Source organism: Seriola dumerili, unplaced genomic scaffold (genome assembly GCF_002260705.1).
Source record: "Seriola dumerili isolate Sdu_G_001 unplaced genomic scaffold, Sdu_1.0 BDQW01000138.1, whole genome shotgun sequence".
Taxonomy (NCBI): Eukaryota; Metazoa; Chordata; class Actinopteri; order Carangiformes; family Carangidae; genus Seriola; species Seriola dumerili.
The window spans coordinates 20,630,833-20,657,036 of NW_019174393.1; the positions used below are offsets into that span (position 1 = coordinate 20,630,833).

At 41.4% G+C, this 26,204-nt stretch overlaps 1 protein-coding gene across 2 annotated transcripts in view; it reads left to right on the forward strand.

Annotated features, from left to right (window-relative positions):
* Nucleotides 1–455: 455 nt before the first annotated feature.
* LOC111224753 (DENN domain-containing protein 5B-like) overlaps nucleotides 456–26,204 on the forward strand; it is a 68,344-nt gene continuing 42,595 nt past the window's right edge. For both annotated transcript variants that reach the window (XM_022749375.1, XM_022749376.1), the window contains exon 1: nucleotides 456–1,118. In XM_022749375.1, coding sequence (XP_022605096.1) covers nucleotides 1,010–1,118 — 109 coding nt within the window. In that variant the 5' untranslated portion in view covers nucleotides 456–1,009. The remainder of the gene's footprint in view (nucleotides 1,119–26,204) is intronic.

A 26,204-nucleotide genomic window follows, 5' to 3' on the forward strand; every position in this document is an offset into this window, starting at 1 on the left:
ACTGACTTTTCACCTTGAATGAAAAAAGAAATATAAATGAATGGATGACTTTCTCCCTGATTGGTGATTGTTTATTTATAAATTGGTCTTCAAATATGGTCAGATTTTCGTCAAAGTTACAATTATAAACACAATCTGTATTAACTAATAAAACAGAAATCAATGCCATGTTTTTTTCTATATAGAAAACATCATACAAACATTCACAGTGATGGAAACTGTGTGAAGCTCTCCACTCTAGACATGAACAGAAGCTAATACTGGAGTCAGTCAGTGAAGACAGATCAGAGATGTGCGTTAGATACACTTTGACTTATAAACACTCAACCATTTAGAGAAACATCAGCTGATGTGAAAGAGGCCTCAGAGCAAAGATCTCAGAAGACCACAGGTCAATAATTGTTTATTTATTTTTAAGAATTATAGAAAGCTTGGGTTCAAGTCTGTGCCCACCTCATAGTGTTGTGGAGTTAGGTTTCTGGGTAACACAGGGTAAACAGAAGTCGAGACAACATCGGCCTTAATAATTTGCACCTTTGTAGACGTGTTCACTGTGGCTGCAACCGCTTTAATTACGTTTCCAAACACGTGTCTCGTTCAGTCGGCCACTTAGGGAGGAAAATTAACATTTGTTATACTGTATTATTACAAACACAAAAGGCATCTGCTCCTCGGTGTCAGCACACTGATTAGACTGAATAGAGGACCCTGGATTTGAATATCCCGCCCATCCAGGCGGCTTCTCTGAGCTGCACAGAGGCGGGGATTCAGCGCTGTCTTTCCTACAGCTTAGTCAGTCGTGTGTCGGGAAGCTCCGGTCCGCGAAAAGCCAAGTCTCACCGGAACAGCTTTGAAAAACAACTTTGATTTACCACGAAGCATTTTCTTTTTCCCGCCGAGAATCGACGCCGTTTCTCTGAGTCGAGAATTCAATCCAGTTTCCCAGTTTTTCCCTGGAGATGTGTTGCTTGAACAAGTAGGAGCGGACAGCGCTGCACACGAAGCCGGGATGAGTGGCAGCTCCGCGGTGTCCGGCGCGGCGCCCTGCCGCTTCGCCCACTATTTTGTTATTTGTGGGATAGACACAGAAACTGGACTGGAACCGGACGAGTTAGCAGGTAGGACCTTTTTCCTCTCTGGTGTCTTATTGCTACCCCACAGTCCTCCAGCGGAACTCATCTCAGGAATGTTGTTGACCAAAAATATCCCTCCAACATCATGTAGCTCAAACATCCAGATTATATTGAGTGGTACATACATTCTGATGTAAACCACAAATCACAGCAAGATAAACAGCGCACGGTGAAAGACAGTAAATCCTTGAATCTAAACTCATTACAAATAAACTCCCAGATTCTAATGAATGGACCAAGGTCTCCTTCAGAGCCAGTTGTACTATACAACACCAGAGCAAAGGGCTACAGCAGCATGAAGGTGTCAGACTTGTTGACAGGGTCTTCCTAGCCTCTCTCGCTGAGCTGCTATCATTTAAGGGTGATTGGCTTCCTGTGTGAATGAGTGAAAATCATCAGAATCTGGTTTAAGCTTCCTGTGCACTGCTGCCCTGCTCTGAAGCAGTCAAAGTGAAATTACTGTTCATATACTGTAGTTTTTATTCCCAAACAAACCCCAATTTGTTACATGAACAACATACAGTCAAGTCAAGTCAATTTTTATTTGTATAGCGCCAATTCACAACATAAGTTATCTCAAGGCACTTCCCAAATAGAGCAGGTCCAGACCTTCTCTTTATAAAACTATTTACAGAGACCCAACAATTCCCACCAAGAGCAAGCACTAGGCAAGGAAAAACTTCCTTTTAAGAGGCAGAAATCTCGAGCAGAACCGGACTCAGGGTGGGCGGCCATCCGCCTCGACTGGTTGGGTTGGAGAGAGAGAGAGCAGGAGAGAGCACAGAGGAAAAGAACAAGAACGTACAGTGATAGCAATATTAATTATAGTGACAGTAGCGGCAATAACAGCGATACTAATGTAGTGGCAACTATAGTGCTCCTACTGATAAAAATAGTAATGACAGCTAATAACATTAATAATAATCAAAGTTAATTATAGTAAATTTTAGCAGGTTTAGCAGCAGGTGTTAAACAGGATCATGGGGGCAGTAGTTGGTTTACAGTTGCAGGTCCAGACTCTACAGCTCTGGAGGCGGGTGGGGGACCTGCGGAGAGTAACAGGAAGGAGAGGGGAGAGAGAGAGAGGCACACAGCCTGGGCGCTTCATGTGCTTGAGGGAAAAAGCAAACGGTTAGAATGATGCAGTGATATTTAGAAAGTTTACATTAATCTCTTCGGGAGAACAACCTGGACTATACTATACTGAGTTTTTTAATTTATTGAGACTGAGGCCCACCCGCCGGTGGTAGGATGGCAACAGGTGCAAGGCCTGAGTTTGTAAAAGAATAGGAAGCTAACTGAAAGTTAAGGCATGAAAATTAAAACATATTTTTATGCCTTAACTTTCAGTTAGCTTCCTATTCTTTTAGTTTAGATTTGAAAGTCTGAATGGAGTCAGACAGTCTGATATCAGCAGGGAGATTGTTCCAGAGCAGAGGGGCACAATAATAAAAGGCTCTGCAGCCAGCAGACGTATTTTTAACTCTGGGAACAGACAGGAGCCCTAAATTCTGGGAATGGTGAGCATGAGCTGGAGGATGAGGTTTAAGCAGATCAGACAGGTATGAAGGAGCAAGTCCATTTAGAACCTTATATGCCATCAAAAGCACCTTAAAGTCTGATCTGATGAACAGGAAGCCAATGAAGGGAGGTTAAAATCAGTGTAATATGGTCAAATTTTCTGGATTTAGTAACAATTCTAGCTGCGGCATTCTGAACCATTTGAAGGCTTTTAATACGAGTACGTGGCAGGCCAGGCAAACAACACGTTACAATAATCAAGTCTTGATGAAACAAAAGCATGAATTAAGATTTCAGTGTCAGTCTTAGACAGAAAAGACCGAATCCTAGCTGTGTTATGTAGATGAAAAAAGGCAGTCTTGGTGATATCTTTAATGTGCTGATCAAAGGAGAGGGAAGAATCAAAGGTGACACCCAGATTTTTGACTGTCAGACTATGAGAAATAACACAGTTATCAAGAGTCAATGTTAATTGATCAAACTGGTGTCTATGTCGGGTCGGGCCAACGACCAGCATCTCGGTTTTGTATGAATTTAGGAGCAGAAAGTTACGAGACATCCAGCTTTTCACAGCAGACAAGCAGACCTCTAAATTCATAATCTGAGAGGAATCATCAGCCTTTATAAATACATACTACTGGGTATTATCACCATAACAATGGAAATTAATTCCATGACTGCGCATAATTTGACCAAGAGGTGAAATATAGAGAGAGGAAAGCAGAGGGCGAAGAACAGAGCCCTGGGGTACTCCATGTTTCACAGCAGAGTATGTCGATATAGTGTTATTAAAGGAGACGCACTGTGTTTCTGTCAGATAAGTAGGACTTTAACCAGGCGAGGGTCAGGCCAGAAACACCGAATTTGCTTTCAAGTTAGTCTAAGAGAAAACAATGATCTATAGTATCAAAAGCTGCACTGAGATCCAGTAAGAGGAGCACAGAGGTGGAGTCCGAATCCATGAAGATCAGAAGATCATTTACTACTTTAGTAAGCGCTGTCTCAGTGGAGTGACAGGCCCTGAAGGCAGACTGGAACGGTTCAGACAGATTGTTATTAGACAAATGAGACAAAAGCTCCTGAGACACAGCTCTTTCTGGTCGATAATTATTTAAGGATCCTGGATCAAGGTGTGTTTTTTTAAGTAAAGGTTTAACCACAGCAGTCTTAAAGCTACTGGGAACTGTGCCAGAAGTGAGTGATAAATTAATAATGTTCAGCACTGAAGGTCCCAAGATTGGCCAGAGGTCTTTGGAGAGCTTAGCTGGTAGAGGGTCCAGTAGACAGGTGGTGGGTTTAGAATGCAACACAAACTTAGATAGTGCTTTGAGAGACAGTCTCAAAATTTGTTAAAGGAGAAGTTAACAGTGTATGTATGCACTGTATCAGTGTATCAGCATTACATTATATGCAATGTAATGCTCTGCTGGTTCTGTAGACGCTGGAGAAGAAGAGATGATTTTATGTCTAATCTCATCTGTTTTATTATTGAAAAATTCATGGGCTGTAAAGGGCGAGCAGCGAAGAGATGGCTGCTGCTGAGTGAGTTTCGCTACAGTGTCAAAAAGAAATCTATGATTGTGTTTATTGTTACTGATTAACTGAGAGAAGTAGGCTGCTCTAGCAGTGGAGAGAGCACACTTGTATTTTAACACTGACTTGTGACACTGAAAGTAGAGTGCTTCAGATTTTGATTTTTGCCATTTGTGCTTCAATCTCCTGTAGGCCTGCTTTAGGGCTCGTGTTTCCTTAGTAAACCACAATGTAGACCTCTTTAACTGTCTGGTTTTAGTGGTGAGAGGAGCAGCTGAGTCCAAGAGGCTAGCCAGAGCTGTGTTTAATTTACTAGTACAAATTCCAACGGAGTCAGTTTCTACAGTGAATGGAGCGAGGGCCTCCGGTAGTTTCTCAGCAAGAGCAGCTACAGTCTCCTCTAGAGCCATGTTCTACTTGTTTGAGCCATTATAATTAACTTTGACAGCAAAGTAAACCCTTTAAATCAGATTTTGTCAAAGTAAAATTTCCGTTTGCTTCTCATTCACCAGTTTTTGTGTGTTGCATTTAAGGCTGCCAGGAGTGTGGGTAAAGATGGCGACACTGTCTCCACAAAGACAGCAGTTTTTTGCTACACCGCTGATCAGACCTTTAGGACTTGTTTATCTGATAGAGGGACTGTTGTTGTTGGTGATGTTGTTGTGTTGGTCTTCTGTCGACAGTCAGCTGAGACTCCTGCCAGTACAGCTGTGGTGTTGCAGCACAGTTTATTCTGTCACCAGATACATGGACTCATTGTCTCAGTTACAGTGTTCTCCACTGTAACAGCCTCTTCATATGAATGAAGAGTGGAGTTGCTTTTTGTCAGGGAGGGGTTTACATGCTGTGTTGCTGAGGTATTACATCACAGTGGTGTTGGTGGCTCCTGTCTGTGTAACTGAGGCTCTGGGCCAAAGTTCACAACAATAAAGTCCATATATAAATACACAATAAAGTGTTGAAAGCTGTGACATGTTTGATTCAACAGAGCTGCTGAAAACGTGAAGCTGATTTCTTTTAATGACATGTTCTCCATATGTCGTTAGTGTTTCTGAGTGTTGGTTATCGTGTGTGAGACTCAGTTTAGAAGGTGTGTGTGTATGTGTTTGCATGTGTTGGTTTCAGGCTGATAGGCTTCCATCACTCCAACTTGCTAAACTGCTGGTGTGTGTGTGTTTTTCATTATCCACTAATCTGCCAGTTATTTCCTTGATGAATCTTTTTGTCTGTAATGTCCCAAAAACAATCACAGTTTCTCCTTGAGGCCAAGGTGACGTCTTCAAATCTCTTGTTTTGTCCAGTGATATTTAAGAACCCACCACATCCTCATACTGAAGAAACAGAGACCAGGGAATTGTTTTTCATTTTCTCTCAGAAAATGACTGAAAACAGTAAATCACTCATCACAATAGTTGCTGGGGGTGTTGACGTGTCCTTCTCAGTATTTTTTGATTGTTTGCTGAACCCATAGTTAGTATCTTTGCTGCTATTGGTTTTGAAAGTAGGAGATTAATCCCAAGATTAATACATTTAAGACTATATACCTTCGTAATATCAAGGTCCCAGAAGTCTGTGAATGTCCTGGGAAGATGTTTGAATGCCTGAGGTTCCTGATGAAGAGGTTCCTGGAGTCTGGCTGTTAACAAGAGCAGAGAGGTTAACAGGATATTACAGCTGCAACAATTAATTCATTGATTAGTCAATTGACAGAAAATGAATTTGGCAACTATCTTGATTATCGTGAATCATTTTTATTATTATTATTATTTATTATTACTGATAGTTTAAGTTCCTTTTTCACATTCTCTGGTTCAAGCATGTGCAGCATCTCAAGACCCCCACATCTTTGGTACCCTGAGGTGGGTAGGTACTGCAGTGACCCATATTAAGCAGTGTTCTATGCCTTTGCTTATTTTAGCAATTCGTGTGGCAGTGTGGCCTCACTTCCCTCAGCCCATTGTTCTGCTTGGAGGACCAGACTTCCTGTAGACCTGCCTTGGGCTCCTTTAGGGGTTACAGTCTCCTCTCTCTGTGTCTTTGTGTATCTGCTCTCTAGAAGAGTGGTTCCAAACCTTTTAGAGCTGCCATCCCTCCTTACAAAATTTTAAGTTGGCATTCACAACCCTTTCGACTAACCCCTGAAACATACCGCAGTTCCCTGTTGGCACGGTGCTCGCAATGTTTCCAACATCTTGTAGAATTTACACCATCAAGAACTGCGGCTGTTTTAAGAGTAAGGAGAGACCCTACCCAGTATTAGTATGGGGTTCCTTATAAAGTGCGCACTGTCTAGAGTCTGAGCTCTTAGCTTTAGACTGGAATGCTAATTAGCTGGGTTAATTCCCTCCATAAATAGCCGCTTTGTCATTCCAGTCACTCACCCCATATGATGCCTGTGAGCCTCGGTGATATAAATACCCCCCAGCTCTCAGGCAGAGCCTAAAATATCCCCTGCATTCTAACACCACATGTATTCTGGATCAGCAGCATTGTTGAGTGGAAAGGTGAGAGCAGGGGAGGGAGCTGTTTGGCATATCAGTGATAGATGGAGATATGAGGTCAGTGTTGCTCCAGAAGGAGATGTGTACCAGTTTTTCATCCTCTTCTCCTGTTAGAATTGTAAGGTTCCAGTGTTTTTGGAAACTGTACAATACAAGGGATTACATCTCAGGAAACCTTTGCTCCCCCCATTTTGACCACATGTTTTGTAATTGGTAAATTCACACAGCTTTATGGAAGTATAATACGGAACTACTGAATTACACATGAGATTTTTTACATGAACCAAAACTCTGCTTTAACTTCAGGACAGTCGCAGTGAAGTCTCCAGTAAGAGATGAGGTACAGCACATACCTTCACACACACAGAGACACAGGATGGAGACTGTTGATGATGGTGATGATGATGATGTTCTAAGAACAACAGCTGCTCAGTCTCTCTTATATGTTGCTGCCGCAGGAGCATTGTTAGACTGCATTTTCTCTCGAGTGTCTCCTATGCTAAGGAGATAAGATAGGAAGCACTGAAGCTTCTCTCCTCATCTCTTATCCTGGCTGCTGCTCAGATACTTCAGCTCATTTCATTCAGTTTGAACCTTCACAAGCAAAAAGGCTTTTCAACCTTAGCCTGAGAATTTTGGAAATGGTGATGCAGACACCCACATTCACTCTCTGGTTGGGTCTTATCAGTCACAAAATATCCTTCCCTGATTGGTCACGCTTCTATCACGTGACCCTTTTCCAGTAGAAAATAAACGGCATCAGCCTCGGCTACCAGTGGTGAATGAAACATGGATAATGAATTACTAGAGTCTTTGCTTTGTGCAATCAAAGTCCAAGCGAAGAAATCTCTGGTCTGACATTTCACCTTTACTGTTCTTCATTCATCATATTTTCAGCAACTAACCAACTGCTTCCTTTTTATACGTGAATGGTCATGTGATCACATTTTTAGGTGTGTTAGATTATCTCTGGTAGGAGCTAAAACGCTTGTCTGGACGGAGATTGTTTTCATTTTAAATATATAAGCGTGGATGTAGTTTTTTTCCTTCTGTTATTTTGCTCTTGTTTTTTGGCTGTTAATTGTGTTATATTGGTTATTATTGTGCATTGCCTTATAACCCCAAAACACAGCTGCATGGCGTGGGCCACCTAGTTTATTTCAAACAGTGGGGGGACATTTGATCCTCCTCTGGGAGAACCTCCTGCTCCAGTGGGCCAGTCTAACTCTATTTATCTGGCAAATAAAAGTCAGTTTGTTGTGAAAGCTCCCTTGCCGCCGGTGGGAGTGGGGAAGTTGCCCACTGTGGTTTTAGATATGAGTGGAGCTCAGAGGTGTGTGGGAGTGTCCTCGGGCTGCAGCATGACACAAAGGGATTTGAGCAGCTAAAGCTCCCCTCTGGACCATCTGTCCACACACAGACCGACCTGGGAGTCAGTCAGCACAAAGGCATCATGCTTACACTGCCCACTGATGTCTGCTATTGATGACTGGGGCAACAACACTGACACATGCTCCTGTTGACTTAGCTTAATAATGGTTTGCCTGGGTAATGGGCAGAAGTCCCACATGACATGTACAATGCTAATAGCCTAGTAAAACACAGAGCAAACCCCTGGACCCTGTCTCCTGTTTATTACCACCTCTGTCTTTGTAACATCTGGGTTTATGTTGTTGTTTCAGATGACGCATTCACTCTGTGATGATACTGACAGGCTATGTCCACACTACTACGTTTTGTTTTAAAACTCGTCTGTTTTGCTACGTTCCTCCCATCCGCACGACTAGAGCACTGACTTTCAGAAACTCTGCTGGACCTGTTTTAGCTTGAAAACTCTGGGGTTGTGTTTTATTTTGAAAACTCTGGAGTTGTGCTGTAGTATGGACGGACAGAAATAGAGACCTTTGATGATGTAGACACCCCTGATCGCTCCGTGATTGGCTCTCATCAGCCTGATACCAGTGTTAAATACATGATAATGAATAACAGTGTTACTGACCTTGTTGTCTTTGCTAGCAGCTGTTGTTCGGTTACATTCTGTATTTTAACGCTACAACTGTCTTTGCTGTTCCTTGTTCAGAGTATTTTGTGTAACTAATTAACAGCAAAGAAGACAATCTGCTTTCTGTTTACACCGACTCATACATGCTCAGTGTATGTGAATGGTCATGTATGTGTGTGTTTTCAGGTGTGTCAGCCTGGACAGAGATCAATTTAGTTTTAAAATGAAAACGTACTGATGAGAATGTAGCCACAGAGTCATCACCTCTGTCTCTCAGGGGATTCTGTTGTTGTTTCAGATGATGCATTCACCCTCGCCTGTTTATCTCAGTGTGTGATGATACTGACAGAGTTACCACCTCTGTCTTTGTAACATCTGGGTTTCTGTTGTTTTTCGAGATCCTGTTTGCAGCCTCCCTCTCTCCCTCACTCTGTCTTTCATGGCTCATCAGTTCCTTCCTCCTCTCCTCCCCTACAGTGATTTCCTCCATCTCTCTGTGTTTTGTCCCCTGCCCGTTGCCTCTGTTACTCCAGCCAGGCTGCTGTTAAGCCTGTTAGAGTAATCCATTTGGACAGTTCCTCCAGGCTACACTGAACACAGCGCTGTAATGTTACACACAGCCAGGCCTGACCGCTCTCCACACACACACATCTTACTCTTGTGGGGACCCATCATTGAGATAATGCATCCTATTATTCCATAGCCCCTCACTCTAACCTGAACCATCACAGCTGAAGGTCTTTAGATGTTAAACACCAACCTTGACCTAACACTTAATGCAGTGGTCTGACTCTAACCTTAAGGAGGGACATGGTCCTCTACACATTCCACTGTCTTTCTGATGCTGATGGGCAAAAACACTTTAAGTCCCTCCTCATTTGATTGTAATTGGCGTTGAAATAATTTTGTGGTGTGCTCCATCAGCTGAGGGCAACACCAGTATTGAACAGAAGTGGCTGCTGCAGAGAGCAGTAATGAAGTTACAGGCAACAAGCAGTTTCCAGATAGTCTGTGGTTTTGGGGCGGAAACTCACCCAACTGTGTGGGAGGAGGGTGAGACTAACAATAGTGACAGACCTGACAGAGCCCTGAACATCATCTGATAGGCCATGTGCTTCTAGTCAAAGTACAGCAGGGAGGAGGGAGGAGCGATGATGGAGACCCCGGAGACATCAGACGATGCTGCCAGCTGTTGCTGACTGGTTGCATCCCTTTGCAAATGTCTCCCTGTGTCCAAAACCAAAGTGAGTGGATGATGTTGGGAAGTGTGGGCAGACGTTTCACAACCCCTCCCTCAGGCTGACCTCTGACCCCAAGCTCCATATGTTCTGTCTCAATGGGAGAGGAAGGAGACAAAGGAACCAGAGGGAGCCTGGGGGTTGTTGTTTTGGTTTCTTGGAGGGTCACAGTTTATAGTTTTATTTCAGTTGGACATGACCATGGAAACTCCACTGTTCTGTAGTCTGTTTGTATAACTCTTCTGTTTTCAGAACAACTCCTGCTTCTTCTTTGCTGTGCAAGATGAAAACCTCTGAATTCAGTGTTTGCTGGAGATGAACTAGTTTGTACGAGAGGTATTTTTAGCCGCTCTTCATTTAACACATCTATTGTCCCAGCGTTAAAGAGCTTTCTTTTCTTAATGTCAAAAGAGGATCTGAACCTGCAATGCTCTGTGTGGCCTCGAGGGTCTATTAGACATCTCTGCAGATGTACATGCACGTGTAAATGTGCTAGAAAAGCAAAGTTGTTTTGAAGAGGTTGTTCATGTACAATTCTTCATTTGCAAATACCCGTATAGCAGTGTAGTTTTAAATCAGTCCTGAAGCCTGTGGTGCTGTCTCAGAATGTCACATCATGTTCTTGAGGGTTATGTGTAAATGTCACTGATGTTTCCATTGAAGCCAGTTTTTATTCACTGTTTCTCTATTCTCTACTCTGTTATCAGGAGAGGTCAACATTTGAATTGCATCACAATATTAAGGTTCATGTGTTTCCTTAGAAAGCGGGACAAACTACAGAAGGCAAAAAAAACATACACGATGGGATGTAACGTTAATTTAGGGAAACTTTTCAAGAAGCTGGGTGTGCTTGGGTGTAAAAGAGATAATATTCACTTGTTTGAATAGCAGCAAAATCAGGTCACCGCGTCCTTCTGCAAGCACAAAATCCAGCACGTTCATATTCTTTTTTTTTTTGGCAATTTTGGATGGCTCTGCCTGATACACGGATTACGATACAGCGTCACTACATTGCCGTAGTGGCGCACAGACGCAATTGCAATTACAAACGTCAAATCCACAGAGAACGAAGAAAACAAGTAGACTTACTAGAATTTTGTCGGGAAGCAGCGGCGGCACGAAAACCCTGCAGACCCATCAAAACCCATCTGGACTCACACCATCACATCCAGCCAGTGTCACACTTTACGAGAATGATGCAGTAAATGGAGGATTAATTCATTATAATTAATACATGAAACAGAACAACTGGCACATTAAAAACACATTTTATCACTTTCCTCTGTATGTCAGCAGCAATAGAGAAAGAGGTCAGAGGTCACAGTAGTCAGTACAGCAGTAAATACAACACCAGATTTTAATCTGATTTATTGTCAAAACATAAAGCCGATCAAAATCTGATCTTTATTTTAACTGTTCTCTCCTCCTCAGCCAGCTGCAGAGTGGCAGGTCATCAGCTGCTGCTAATGTTAACCACAGGCCGACAGGCTGACACAATATGAATGAGAGAGAGAGGAGAACGAGAGAGAGAGAGAGAGAGAGAGAGAGAGATTTGATCTGGACTGTATCAAGGTCTCTGAGCAGTGACCTGGGAGAAATGGTCAGAGTCTGTCCACACATGAAACAACATGATAATGATAATAATACACCACCTGTGACTGCTGGGACACAGTCACCATCTCTCAGCAGTTCAGTATTATGTCAGACAGGCCATAAACCTCCTTACATAACTGTGACAGGACACACAGTGGTAACTAAGGCTCAATATGACAGATTAGAGGTGGCGTGGTGCAGGGTCCCAGCCGGCCCCTGAGATTCGGTCACCTCAGAGTGAGACAGGCTGGACTCTGGATTACACTTTATAAACTCAGCCTGAGCATTAAACATCTGAAATGCGACATACGAACACAGTCAACCATGTTTATGTATCTGGACTTTAAACCTATCACTTAATGCAGCTCTCTCTCGCTCTCTTTCTCTCTGTGTGTGTGTGTGTGCACGTGTGTGCGTGTGTGTGTGTGTGTGTGTGTGTGTGTGTGTGTTAATTGGACTTTGTTCTCCCACTGATTGAGTTCCAACTCATCCACTGACCTCTTGTCCATGTGATAGGGCGGAGTATGTTTGTGTGAACCTCAAGGAATGTAATCATTTCACCATGTTAAATGAAGCTGTGAAGTTTGTAGTCCAAATAACAAGACTATACAGATTTACTAGCAGCTTGCCTGCAGGACTCCACTCAGGTAACAGAAACCCATTCAACACAGAGGGCTGGCTGCCCAGCAGTGTCTTTACTGGCTGTACCACTAGCAACCTGAAAAAATAGGTGAAGTGCAGCATCAGTGAAGACTTATTTTATCACTTATATTGTTAAAATGGTATTAATATCAAACAATGAGTGATTAATTGAATTGAACACAAACACAAAAGTAGTATACAGTTTTTAAAGTTTCACATGTATTTGAATAAAGGTATAATATTTGACCAGAATGTGTTTATCTTACCAGTTAGTAAACTCTGAGCCCGGGTCACACTCACTCCTCATCAGGTTATGTAACTGGCAGATTAGAGTGACATGCAGCTATTTCTGAACCAGTGGCTTGGATTGTTTATCCCAGTGACAGGACAGAGACCTGGAGGAGGACAAACTGATGGGAAGAGTAGGAACTTTGATGTGAGGGATGGAGGAAGAAAGTGATTAGTAATCTGAATCCTATGTGTCTCATAATGCACCAAATAGCATCTTTTTGTCAAACCATCCTTGCTTGCTAGTTGTTTCTTACTGAATTTATAATGCAGACTTTGTGTTATGGTTTGTCATCTACATGCCCAAGCTGAGTTTACCCAGATGACATCACTCTGACATTATTAGGGTTATTTTCTAAAACTAGACAAAGCTCCTCTAGAGCTGTAGTTGTGAGGACTAGGGATGTCACGATACCAGAAATTTAGTAGTTGATACAAATACCAGTGAATTTCCACGATTCTCGATACCTATTTCGATATCACTATAACCCCCCCCCCCCCCAAAAAAAAAAAACCCATAAATTCGATGTACTTTCTCTTTCACTCCTTTATCGAAGGATCCGAATAAAAAAAACAAAAAACAAAGAAAAGTGGCATGTAGCCTTCAAGAATTCAAAATAAACAGTACTGTGATAAAGTATAAACAATCAGCTTTTTATTGCACAACTTTTCAGCTATAGTGCCCTGAGACAAAAAAATGGATATAATAATAAATATAATAGAATGAAGCAACTATTGACATAGCAAAAAAGAACAGTGGCATGTAGCCTTCAAGAATTAAAGTAAACAATACTGTGGTAAAATATACAGTCGGTGAACTTTTTATTGCAACGCATTTTAATACTCTGAGACATAAAAATATGGACATATAATAGATATGATAATAAAATGAAACAACTTTTAACACTGCAAAAAAGAACAGTGGCATGTAGCCTTCAAGTATTTAACGTAAACAATACTTTGCTAAAATATAAGCAGTAAAACTTTTATTGCACAGCATTTCAACTGTGGTTTGGAAAGTGCGAAGGCACCGTTTACAAACAGGCTTTTGTGGGTATATAATCAACTCCTCATCATCCGCCTTGGAAGCAAAATATTTCCATATGCAACTCTTTTCTTTTTTTTTCTTTTGATGAGCCAAGGTGCTGGAGTTGGAACAAGTTGTGTGCCTGAACGTGTCGCCATCTTCTATTTGTTATTGTAGCTACACCTCCAGCCTAGCAGTGGACGTTCCTCAACCCCCCTTTGGCAGAGGCAGAGCATGTGCTGGAGAAACTGTGCTTAAATGTGTTCCGAGTCACTCAAACGTTGCTATTGATGCAAGTAATTAGTGTTAATGTTCTTTGACACATGTTTTTGGTAGATTACTGTCACTTTTGAGGTAAGACACTTTTGCACCATAACATAAGTTGCTCATACAGTTGATGACATCCTGCTTGTGCACAGTTAGACCTGATGCGCCTCCCTCAATCGGATGTCCATCTTATTTTACTTCCTAAGAAGGTGACTATCAATGGTATCAGTAATTTCGGTACCTTCGGTACCATGAAAAACGGGTACCGTCCCGTTTTTTGCCACGTGGCATCGACTTGGTACCAAAGTATCGGTTCTGGTGACAACCCTATAAGGACACTCATTGACATAATGCATTCCCTGGTACCTTCCCCTAACCTTAACCATCACAACTAAATACCTTACCCTGACCCTCACCCTGACCTTAACCCTTAAACCAAGTCTTAACCTTTGAAGTTGACAGGACCAGACAAAATGCCCTCACAAAGATTGTTTTGTGTACATTTAATTTGCATTACAGACAAATAAATTCTAAATCATACTATAGTTATTTAAATTCATCTATTAGGGTTGTAACTATTCTGTCTTAAAACAATAGAGACTGCCTGAGATGACATATTCAACCAAAAAGACAACTGCAAGAATACTCAATCTCGCATCATATAAGACAAAGAAAAGTAAAGGATGTCCTCACTGTTGAGGCTGCAACAAGGAAAACAGATGAATTGATTATAAAAATACTTAATGGTATTGGCAATTGATTAATTGTTTCAGCTCTTGGGGATTAAAAAGTTTGACTCAGTTCACACATACATTTTGCCTCTCTGCCAATTAGTGTTGTTTTTGACGGCCTGTTTTAATTTTAGTTTTAGTCTAGTCTTTGTGTCAAGCTGTCATTTTAGTTTTTATTAGTTTTAGTCACGTTCATACTCTTTTTAGTCTAGTCAAGTTTTAGTCGACTAAAAGTTTGAGCATTTTAGTCTTATTTTAGTCAGAATCATCCATGACTATTTTAGTCTAGTTTTAGTCGACGAAAACTGATGACATTTTAGTCTAGTTTTAGTTAGTTTAGTTTATTTTATTTTAGTCTCTTTCTAGTAATGCAATTCTGTTTAGCCCAGTATAGTATAAGTACCTAGTAGTATAGACAAAACCAAAATTTTCTTTTAGCCAAACCCATTTCACAGTTCAAACAAGGTTATCTTATTATATTATTGTTACCTTATAGACTCAAGAAAACATCCATTCCAGACACACAAGACGCTCTGATTTGAATTTACAACATATTTATTTTACCAACCAAACATGTTTTCCTGTGATTTTGTGGTCGCATTTCTCCCCATCTTTTTCCACAACACATTCTGTTTTTTTTTCCACCTCTATGTAATGAAAGTGTGTCCAAATGTCATTTCGTCTTTTTCTTCCAAAGAAGAACCCCGACTGGCTGGCAGCCATCGGTCCTTTTCTCTGTCGTGTTATGTTTCTGAAATTGTCGTTCAACCGCAGCTGCAACTTCTAAATGCCGCCCGCGAGTGGGGATTGAGGAAGTGATGTCGCATGCGTCGGCGCAGTGCGACCTGATGAAGTGAGACACAGGAAACAGAAATACTGCAAAATAATAATAACTCGACTAAACGAGTCGAAATGACATTATAACATTTATCAATCAATAGTGTTTAAATCATTGTGATCATCAGTCCACACATATTCACAAACACCTGATGGTCTGTTATGTGAAGCATACTTGTATCCTCCCTGCTTGAAGGCTGCAGTGTGGGACATAAAGCTGTAGTGTCTTATCCAACTGTCCTCAGTGAGACATGCTCATCCAGACATGCCTCTGTCTGTCCCTTCCTCTTTATTTATCTCTCTTCTGTTCCTCCCCTTCCTCTGACCTTTTGTCTGCCTTTAGTTGCCAGCCTCACACTCAGGTGGCCCTTTATAGTGTGCTGAGGGGCAATGCAATTAACATGCACCTGGGTTCACATGGAAAGATGTAACCTCCATTAACAACAGCCCTTTAGTCTCTTCTGGGTGCTATGGGATGCACAAGGGTTGCATTTAAGCAAGACAAATTATTCCACTGAAGGGGGTTGATGAGCTAAAGACAGCACCCAACAACTCTGCTCGTCTCCCACACCTCTCTGTCATCCATCTTGTTGCTTCTTGGCATCACAGCGAGGCTCTCTGTGTCTCTGATGTGTCTGTCTCTGCTCATAATCCCCCTCTGTGGATTCTTCATCGTTCCATGTGAAGCCTGTTACGCTCTCCTTTCATCTCCTTTGTTAGTGAGGACATCCATGGGCTGGGATGATACTGCGTTTGTCACCCCTGCCAACAAAGATCACGTTTTTAATCCATGTCAGGTTCGCAAGATGTCTCAGGGATTACAGAGGAATTTTCCATAAAATTTCTTCTTTTTTTCCTTTGACCATAAGTCCAACCTGTCAGAACTTCTTCCACCATAGAGTCTAAAATAAAAGCCAGTTTGTTTTGGTGTCTGTCAGTATTATGTCATTATTAATGAAACTCGTCCTGCAGATCTGTTACATTAAAACCTCCTGGGAAACGGAGGGTGCTTTTAATGTGAAAAACCTGCAGGAAGTGTTGAAGCACTTGGTCACAGAGTGAGTATCAAATGACTCTGCTGCACTAATGAATTTACAGATGTGGAAATATACATTTTACTGAATTATCAAGACAACAAGTAAATATGTACAAATGTTGAGTTTCATTCACAGCAGACAGAACCAATAATCATCAGTTTTAAACAGGAGCAGATCAGAAAACAGGGACATTTATTTGATTTTGATTTTGTTTAATTGATTGATTTTAGTCTTTAAGTTATAAAAAGACAAGAAAATTAGGACAGAAAGGAAATAACGATAATAATGATCCTTGACGTCTGTCCATTTGTGGTTTTGGATGAAGTTATAACACTTGTTAGAAAACTTTTATTGACATATTTAGCTTTTTTAATTTTTAAAAGTATTTTATTTATGGTGTGGCAAGGGAAGCACAGCAGCCTGAGGACTGAACCCTGTCCACAGTTTACCTTGAAGAATTCAGTTGCAGTGTTGTATATTGATGAATATTTCTACCTTCTGTAAATTAGGAACAGAGCAATGAATGTGCCAATCCTCCTCTGTCATATTTATGCAGTTATTCTACTAACAATTTGTGATCAAACACTTTTTTATAAATTTTTTATTAATGAGTAAAAAGAGGCTGCAACTTAGTCGTATCGCGACATTAGTGGTGAAAGATGTCTGACTTCCAGTTTCCTCTGAACCATTATGATGCAGTGAATCCAGGTGAGACGTGAGCACAACTGACACTTGCCTTCATAATCAACTTGTACATGAACTCCCACTCCCTCCTGTCAGGCACATCTCCTTCATCACCTCCTCATAGCCCTGCAGCTGCTGTGAGAAAACACACATGTACACACACACACACACACACACACACACACACACACACATACACAGCTCAGACAGCTGCTTCCTGCCTGTTTGACATTTTTATTCTTCACAATAAGATAAATGTGTTTGACTGGCAGGACTTTGTCACTGTACACTGTCTCTACCTTCTGAAGCAGCTTATTTCACCTGTATTCATACAGGATCAGGTGGCTGAGTATATAAACTCATTCACTACAACACCCTGTTAATATATAGCATCAAAACATTGAGTTTAGACAGCATTAATAGAATATTAATAGAAGTGAAAACTTAAAAGGGGAGTTATTTCATTCTATCCACAACTTTAGAAGCTGCTAAACCACATACAAACTTTTTCAGTGTACACCAACATATTTACTTAACTGTGATCTGTGGCTGGATGGTCTTGGTTTGTTCATTTTTGTTGACACATTGAAAACCCTCATGTAGATGTGATGTAAAGATAAATAGTTTTTATCTAAAAATATATTTACAGGGTAAATCAGATAAATCACAGGAGGGTTTGTTTTTTACTTTTCTCTGCCTCAGTTGCAGCGCAGCTCTTCAGCCATCCACTGGCAGCTGGCTCACACTGTTGTGTCATGGGCAAAGAATCCTGGACTCGTGCCACTGTGGCAACTGCAGCTTAACAGGGACAAAAGGACTTGTGGAGATGTGCATTTTCCCTCCACAGTCCCAAGAGCACAGACGTGACGATGCGTTTTCGTCCTGTATCACTGCATATGAAATACAAAATGGTAAATGACTTAGATAGCGCTTTTCTAGTCTTACTGACCACTCAAAGCGCTTTACAATACTTGCCACATTCACCCATTCACTCACATGTTCATACACCACACCCATACACACACTTATTTACAGATGGAACAGCCATCCGGGGCAATGTGGATTTCAGTATCTTGCCCAAGGACACTTCGAGACGCAATGTAGAGGAGCCAGGAAACGAACCACTGACCTAATTAGTGAACGATCCAGTCTACCTCCTGAGCCACAGCCGCCCCACACCTCCTCCAAAACCCCTCCTCATTCAGTGTCTGTTCTGATTTCATCCATGTCATTTTATCATAAGTCAGTGCTCAGGGAGCTGAGAGGAAGCTGCAGATAAACTGCAGCTGACATAGGGGAGCAACTAGAGCATGGGCCTGGATGAAAATCAGTCAGCCTCTCTCAGGACCTCCTGCCCCCACCTCCTTCCCTCTCCTCCCTACCTTCTCTCCTCTATCCTCTCTCCTTCTCTCTCCTCCTCTATCCTTCTCTCTCCTCCTCTCTCCTCACAACACTCTGTGTTAGTGTTAGTGTGTTACAATGGTCCAGTGTCCCAGGTGAGGAAGCAGGAGAGAGGAGTGATGAGTCCTCACTCCTCTCTCCTGCTTCCTCACCTTTTTAAGGTGAATAAAAGAACAGAGCAGTGTTTGACAGCATGACAGTGTGATGACATCACCACAGTAGCGTCCAGTAACTGGCCAATAGAGTGCAAAGTAGAGCCAACAGGGCCGAGCTTAAACAGCTAGAACAGCTCTGCCTGGGTACTGGGACACTGGACCATTGTAACACACTAACACAAACACAGAGTGGCATAAAGGAGGGAGGAAAACAATCAACACACGTACGCACACACACACACACACACACACACACACTGTCCTTGTGTCTCATTCTGACTTAGCCTTGCTCCCTGCAGCCTTGAGCCTCATCATCATGTAAAGATAATTCATAAAGATTAAGAGAAGGGGTCATCCAACACCCCCTTACACCTCGGCAACAACAGCCTTCCATTTGAGTTGTCCTGTTGCCAAGGAGACAGATGGGGTGCTGCTCTCACACAGCCAGTGCCAGGCATTGGCAGTAAAGTTCAGAGCAGCAGGAGCTGGCTCCACTTAGAGAGAACGAGAATGTTCAGTGTGTTTGTGTGCGTGTATGTGTGTGTGTGATCAGGCTCAGTGCCCAGTTGTAGCAGGTGCTGCTGTGCTCCTGGTGTAGCACTGGGTGGTGGAATGTACTGGTGAAGCTAGATGTATGAGTGTAATAGTGACCTGTAGAGAAGGATTGACACAGCTGAAAGTGATAACAGTGGGCTTATTGTTCTTAACCTGCACTGAAATCCTGCTTTAAATTATGAATGCTGAATGTCCATTCAACAGAATCATGTCATAATAAGCACCCTGGTGCTGTTTCACATGTTTTATTACTCATTTTATGATTTTTGTTAAGTGTGTGGATATTGTCCATTTTCTCCTTTATTCAATCTGTTATTCTGCAGCTCATCTAAATCATGGATTCATTACTGAACAAGACTACCAGGGGCTCTAAACCAAGAGGCTCAAAACAACTACAGAGAGACACAAGATGCAAACAAGCAAAATAAACACAGAATGACTAAAAAGAGATGCACATCGACACAACACAACCACAAAGCAACACAAAACAACCACAAAGTGACACAAAACAACCACAAAGAGATACAAAACCACCACAAAGAGACACTCTCAGGGAGTCTCATGCAAGTCCCCCAGTCTGACGGAGTCCCCCCTTAGACATTTCAGAACATTTGGAGTGAAATCAATAAATTGTGATAATGAGGATGTAGGTTGATGCTGATATAAAGGCTTTGATGACCGATACAGATACACATGTGAGAACAGATTTCCTTTCTTCTTATAGATTCTCCCTCTTAAGATTCCAGACTTGTGGTTGTATGCTACAGGCTGTTCTCTTTGTGCTTTTACATGACTGACTGAGCACTGAAGGGGATGATTAAATGTACTCTGCAGATGCTTGGAGCAGCACAGTCCCTGTGAGTGTGAATAATGACGGTCACAGCCATGCTATCAGTCTGCTTTTCCGTTTGTCTGCTCAGTCTGACTCTAGAGGACTCACACACACATACACGCACACACACACACAGACATGTGGATCTGGAGGGCCTTGAAGTGTGGCAACAAAGCCTGTCAGTCAGTCATGCTCCCTGACTGTGGAGTCCGCACACACACACACGCACACACACACACACACAGAGAGAGAGAGAGCAGAGCGTCTGATCACCCGGTCGAGCAGGGTAACAGGCTCTACATGAATTATGCATCAGTGTCTGGGGATAGCATATGATTAGTTCCTCTGTGTTTCATGCATTTATCTCTATACAAGTGTGTGTGTGTGTGTGTGTGTGTGTGTGTGTGTGTGTGTGTGTGTGTGTGTGTGTGTGCTGTAATTGGCCATTTTTCCTCCAGTGTGTACCTTATGACAAGTTGCCTCACACTCACTCTCCTCCTTGTTTTTATATATATATATTTGTGTGTGTGTGTGTGTGTGTGTGTGTGTGTGTGTGTGTGTGTGTGTGTGTTTTGCATTCACATAGCAGTATGTATGTCTGGGAACATCCTCCTGGGGCCTATTGCTTGTAATTAGAGGTGCATTAAGTGATTTGTGGCTCTAAGGATGCAGTGTGTGTGTCACATAATACCCCACCCCTGAAAGTCAGGGTGGGACACCCCTCCTGTGGGGCTGAGCTGTGGCTGTCTATTGATGGAAATTACCTCATTATTTTGACAATCATCCCCAGAAGTACAGAGGAAGGAGGTAGAAGAAAGCAAATTATTGTGGCCAAATGCTGGTTTAATTGTATCATCTTTGTTTTATAGTCTAAGTGTCGGGAAATTGTAACCAAGAAAATTGGAAATCTGTGCATCTGTAATTAAAAGGCTCATTAATGACCCTGTTAGGCCTGAGAGAATGGAGACTCGCTAATTTCAGCAACTCAAGAGGTACCAAAAGGATTTCACAGCAACACAGCAGGGAGTGGCACATGATAAATCAGAGATTGTATTGTTCTCCTCTCTCTCCTAATGTAAAGGTCAAGTTCTCAGGGCCCTCTAGGAGTTTAGTGTGGGGTGTGTATATAAGTGTAGCCTTGGCTGTTCATAAGACTATTACTGCAGCATCAAGACAAACTGCTTGGTTTTGTAAATGTACGTAAGGTTAACCGCCTCACAAAAAGCAATATAAATAGACAAAACAGCTACAGTGAAGTGGATGAAGGTGTGATAGGGTTTCCTCATAATGAAAAAACATCCGATTAAATTAAGTTTGTGCAGCTCAGGGAGGGATTGAGGGTGGTAATGAGTGTATTATAATAAATATGAATGTGACTAAAACAGTCAATGGCCTGCATCAATACAGAGGCCAAGAGGGTCGTGAGGTTTGGGATTAACACGGACTCACTTAACATAATTGGTTTTGTTTGTTATACAGCTAGCAATCCTGCTGTGATGAAGCGTTTGTTCTTTTCACAAGAAAAAAGGTCAAATCATTACCCCCGCCAAGAAGGTTTTCTTTTGCCTGTTGGTTTTTTGTTTGTTTGTCAGGATTACACAAAAATTACTGAAACAATTAGCATCAAACTTGGTGGAGGGAAGGGGTATGGACCATTGACGAACCCATTAATTTATGGTGTAGATCTGGTTTAAGGGGCAGATCCTAGACATTTTTTTTTGTAATCCTTTTCCTAAACATTGCGAGATTTTTCAACATTTGATCAATTTTCTCAGGAAATAATGTTTGGATGTTGATTTAACAAAAATCAGACACATTTATGGTGTTGAGAGCTGAGTTTGTACAGTTTGGTCCAGGGTTATAGATATGATATAGAATTGTTTGGCCTTGGGGTGGGGAGGGTATTTTTTTATTGTTACCTATGTCGAGATAATTGTCTCTATGAAACATTTTTGTCATTTCTTGGGAAATAATGTTTGGATCCTGAAAAAAACCTGACTATTTATGGTGTTGAGAGCTGAGTTTGTACATCATAACCCAGATAATAATCTTGCCTTGATGGAGATATGCGCTCTACTGAGTGCCATTCTAGTTGCCATTGTAGTTTTGCACATCTTGGTGCATTTCTCTTGTCACCACATTGTCATTTGTGTCATTAAATCAGCCTATGCATTCTAGGGGTGGAGTGTTTTGTCCACACCCTGTAGTATAATGCTGTTTGGATGTGCGGTATGAAAAACTTCTAGCTGCCCTTAGCTTCACATAACTGCGTCTACAGTGTGCAAATGGAGGCCAAGCCAGATAAAGGAAATGACCTCAAAACACAAGGCTTTCTAAGGAGACAGATATTCATCACACTCAAAGTCAGACTGTCAGACTCACAGTGTCTTTCAGTGTTACTTTTATTCGCAAGCTCTGGTTTACTCACAGTTGTGTGGTGTTAACCTAAACGAACCAACTATGTAAATCCCATTCAAAACACAAAAACCAACAATGTGTTAATCCGTCTCTCACTGCATCATGACTGCATAACCCTGTCTGTGGCTCTTAGCTCCAAACCCATTGGTTCCTGCTGAAGACGTAAACGTTTAGGACACAAATATATAATTTCATTTTTTTAAAAAGCTGCAGTAAGTTCCTAAAACAGCTGCTCACTGTAGTTTTTTAACAAACATTACTCAAACATGAGGAAATAGTGCATTTGTTGGGGACTACTTCCAGTGGTGGATGAATCCACACTGATGTTTTTTAGTAGTTTTTGGAAACAGTGGAGCTCTATGGCTCAGATATATCAGGCTCTGTTAGTAGGAGACACAGTATTGGTTTGGATGCACATGGGAATTAATATACTTTATCACTGAAACTAAATGTCATCCCTTTGAACACAGTGAAATGGATTATGAGGACTGAGCTGAAGGATTGTCACAGCAACATCAATGCCATTTAGATTTTAGCAGAATTTAAGCAGCATCAATAATGAATCCATCATCTTAAATATGGTTCACTTTGAGTGTCAGTACATCATGCAGACCAATGACTAATCAGCTCATTACTGATCTTTAATGATCTCTCATTTCTGATGATTGCAATCAGTCATAACAGCTTCATAGTTCTTGTGAAGAAGAATCATAGGGTGTGAGTGTGTTTGTTCCACAGTAAGTGGAAAATAGTTTTGCATGTTTGTACAGTGTGTGTCTGTGTGTAATGTTATCGGTGAATGCTCTATAGAAATGAATGAAGTATGAGAAATGAGAGTGACTGACCATATTTTGTGTGTTTGGGGATACGAAGGAACAGAGTTACTGCAATGATGTCATGAACAGATACTGTGTGTGTGGTTTTCCTGTTACACAGCAGATGAACAGTTTCCCTCTCTTCTGACTTATCCACTGTTTGAACAGACACCTCACTTCACAGAATGACTGCTCAGACTTTCAGGGGCTGTGGTTGGTCCTGGTATCAGCACACTAGAGAGATAAATGCTATGTACTCTTTGGATGGAAAAGTAAAGCACCAGTATATTTGTATGTTGTGAAGTCAGTTAACTAAATCTTTTCCTTTTGACTGATTTCATACCTTCCATTGGGAGACAGCTTGTATGGTATGAAAGTCAACTCTTAGAGACTTGATGTTGGTAATTGATCAGCAGCACCTTTGTGACAGACCCAGTTATTTTTAGGCATGCAGAGAATTGGATAGTAACTTCAGCTCAAATACTTTCTCCACTGGGGTTTGTTTTGGATCTGATGTTTTCACAGATTGTTTATATGGGTGATGAAGATTTGTGCTATTTCCACAGTACTTCACCTTCATTTTGCATTTTACACATGGCTTCACTTTTGACCAGCGCTTCACTGTCATTTTTTTATGCTATTGCCTACAGTGGACCTACAATGGACCACCTGCTGCAAATATTTTTTGTCTTTTGCGTGGGCAGATCTGCACCAGGCTGGTGAGGTGAAAGCTACACATGAACACGGCAAAAGGTCATAGACTGTAAAAAGCATATATTAAAAGGTCAGTGTCAGGATTTTATTTATATTGGATCATTAAACTCTGCATTAATGATATTATTATTAATGTTGCATCCAAATATCTTTTTGGAGATAAGATATTCAATTTTAGAAATCACCCAAGCTCATATTAGTTAGTCATAGTTCATATTCATGTACATTTCATAGTACATGAAGTCCTGCACAATGACAACGTCCCGTTCACTGATTGGTGAGCAGCAGATTACACTGCAGTCCAATTAAACTGGTCCTTCAGTTGTCTCAGCTTCAGGTGGAGGAATAACCCACAGTACATGAGCATTAGAAAAGACAGTGAGCTGTTTGAAGAATCACAGAGGACAAAGTGTGACAGGAAGAGCAGACGGATGAGAGAGCAGGAAACTGCAGAGAGAGCAGATATAATAATGTTCTGGAGTTACATAATACTGTCTGGGAGGTGTGTCAGTGTGTGTATCTGTCAGAGAGATCAGCAGTATGGACACACCCACAAGTCTCTGGCACATTTTTGCACCATATTCAATTTTATTTTTTAACATATTTGAGAAAATGTTTGCTCATCTTTTTGGAGGGAAACATGGTCGTTACATTCTACATATTTCAAATGTGTAAATGTCATCAGCACTGCCAGTATTAGAGATTTATCTCATCCAGGTCTAAACTATATCACCACACTCTAGATATCTAACAGGCAGGGCTCTGGGTGTACAGAGGCCTGATGAAGGCTTCTGATCTTCAGCCTGGTGACTCTGATCACAGCAGCTGGGACACCTTCACAGGGATGAGCCTGCTGTCTGTACATTCACACAGTCCATCCACCAACAGAGACATGATCCTGACTGTGTTCTGGTGTCATCTAGACATTTAGACAGTGTGAGCCTGTTTAAACTAAACACAATGATCACATTGATGGTCCCCGGCAGTGTGAAAACAGCTGGATCATGTCCTCAGTCTCTCTGGTGGAGCTTTGTTAAATCTGAGAAAATAATCCCAGTGATGTCATAATGATGTCATCAGCCACATCTTTCTTTTTCTAAAATGAGAATATTTAAGATGTCTCATGCATCGTCATTTTTTCCACATTCATATATTTAATTTCTTTGGAAACCTATCCTATTTAAAATGAATTGTGTTTGAACAAAGTTGGGCGGCACAGAATGAGTTTATAATGACTGCAGGCCTGTGGGGTTTTTAAGCAAAGATACACAAACAAGCACAAATGCCCATGCTCCAATTCAGCTGATATATGTGAACTAGGGATGGGTACAGAAACCATGTTAAACGGGCCCAGGTACTCAATCATTAAAGACCATAGTATCAATAAGGTCAGACGTTCTCGGTTCTGCTCTTGATATTGAAGAAATTAAGAAAATACATTTCCTGTTTATTATTGATACATAACGCTTAAGTGCAACATCTCTTGCTTGTAAGAGCAGAAAATAGAACAATCTGTTGAAACATCTGTTGAAAGTCTGTCACATACAGGCAGGCATGTGCACTGTTCAACCACCTGGCTCGTACTTCATCTGTTGTTGTATATATGTTATGTATGCTAGCAGCCTGGAGCCACACTTGGAGTTAATTCAATTATGCAAATGTAGGTTAATTATTACAAACATGGGTTAATGATGAAAAATAACAATTAGTATTTTGCTCAACAATGCTGCTGTAGTTTGCTTCTTAAGATTATTCATTTATATAGCCTAGAGTACATGTTAACTCTGTTCCCTTTTTTTGTCTTTAAAAATAACAAACAAAAGATAAGAGAAGTGTTAAAGAACTGGATCAAAAAACAGTATCAGTAAGAGTATTAGTACCATTCAAATCATAATGATACCCATCCCTAGAGTTTACCTGTCATATCTGTTGTTTCTGATTGATTGGAACCCCTCTGGAGTTTGACTGTGATAAACATGTGGTCTGTTTGTTGCTGTGTAAATGCTCCTGCTTAGTCTAACTGTGAAGAGCCTCTCACTAACACTGAACATCAGCTATCACCTCACCCCTGACTCCATCATTAAGTCACTGAGATGTTCATATCTGAAACGGCTCCTTTTACTCACCAAACATCACCTCAGGTCACAGACACTTCTGCACAGAGTGTGACACTTTGTGTCTAACACACTGCACATTTTAACCTCCATTATTGTTCATGGTATAGTCAACAATACAGACAACAGTGAAAAGTAAAAAGTGCTGTTTCAGAATGTGTGTTAT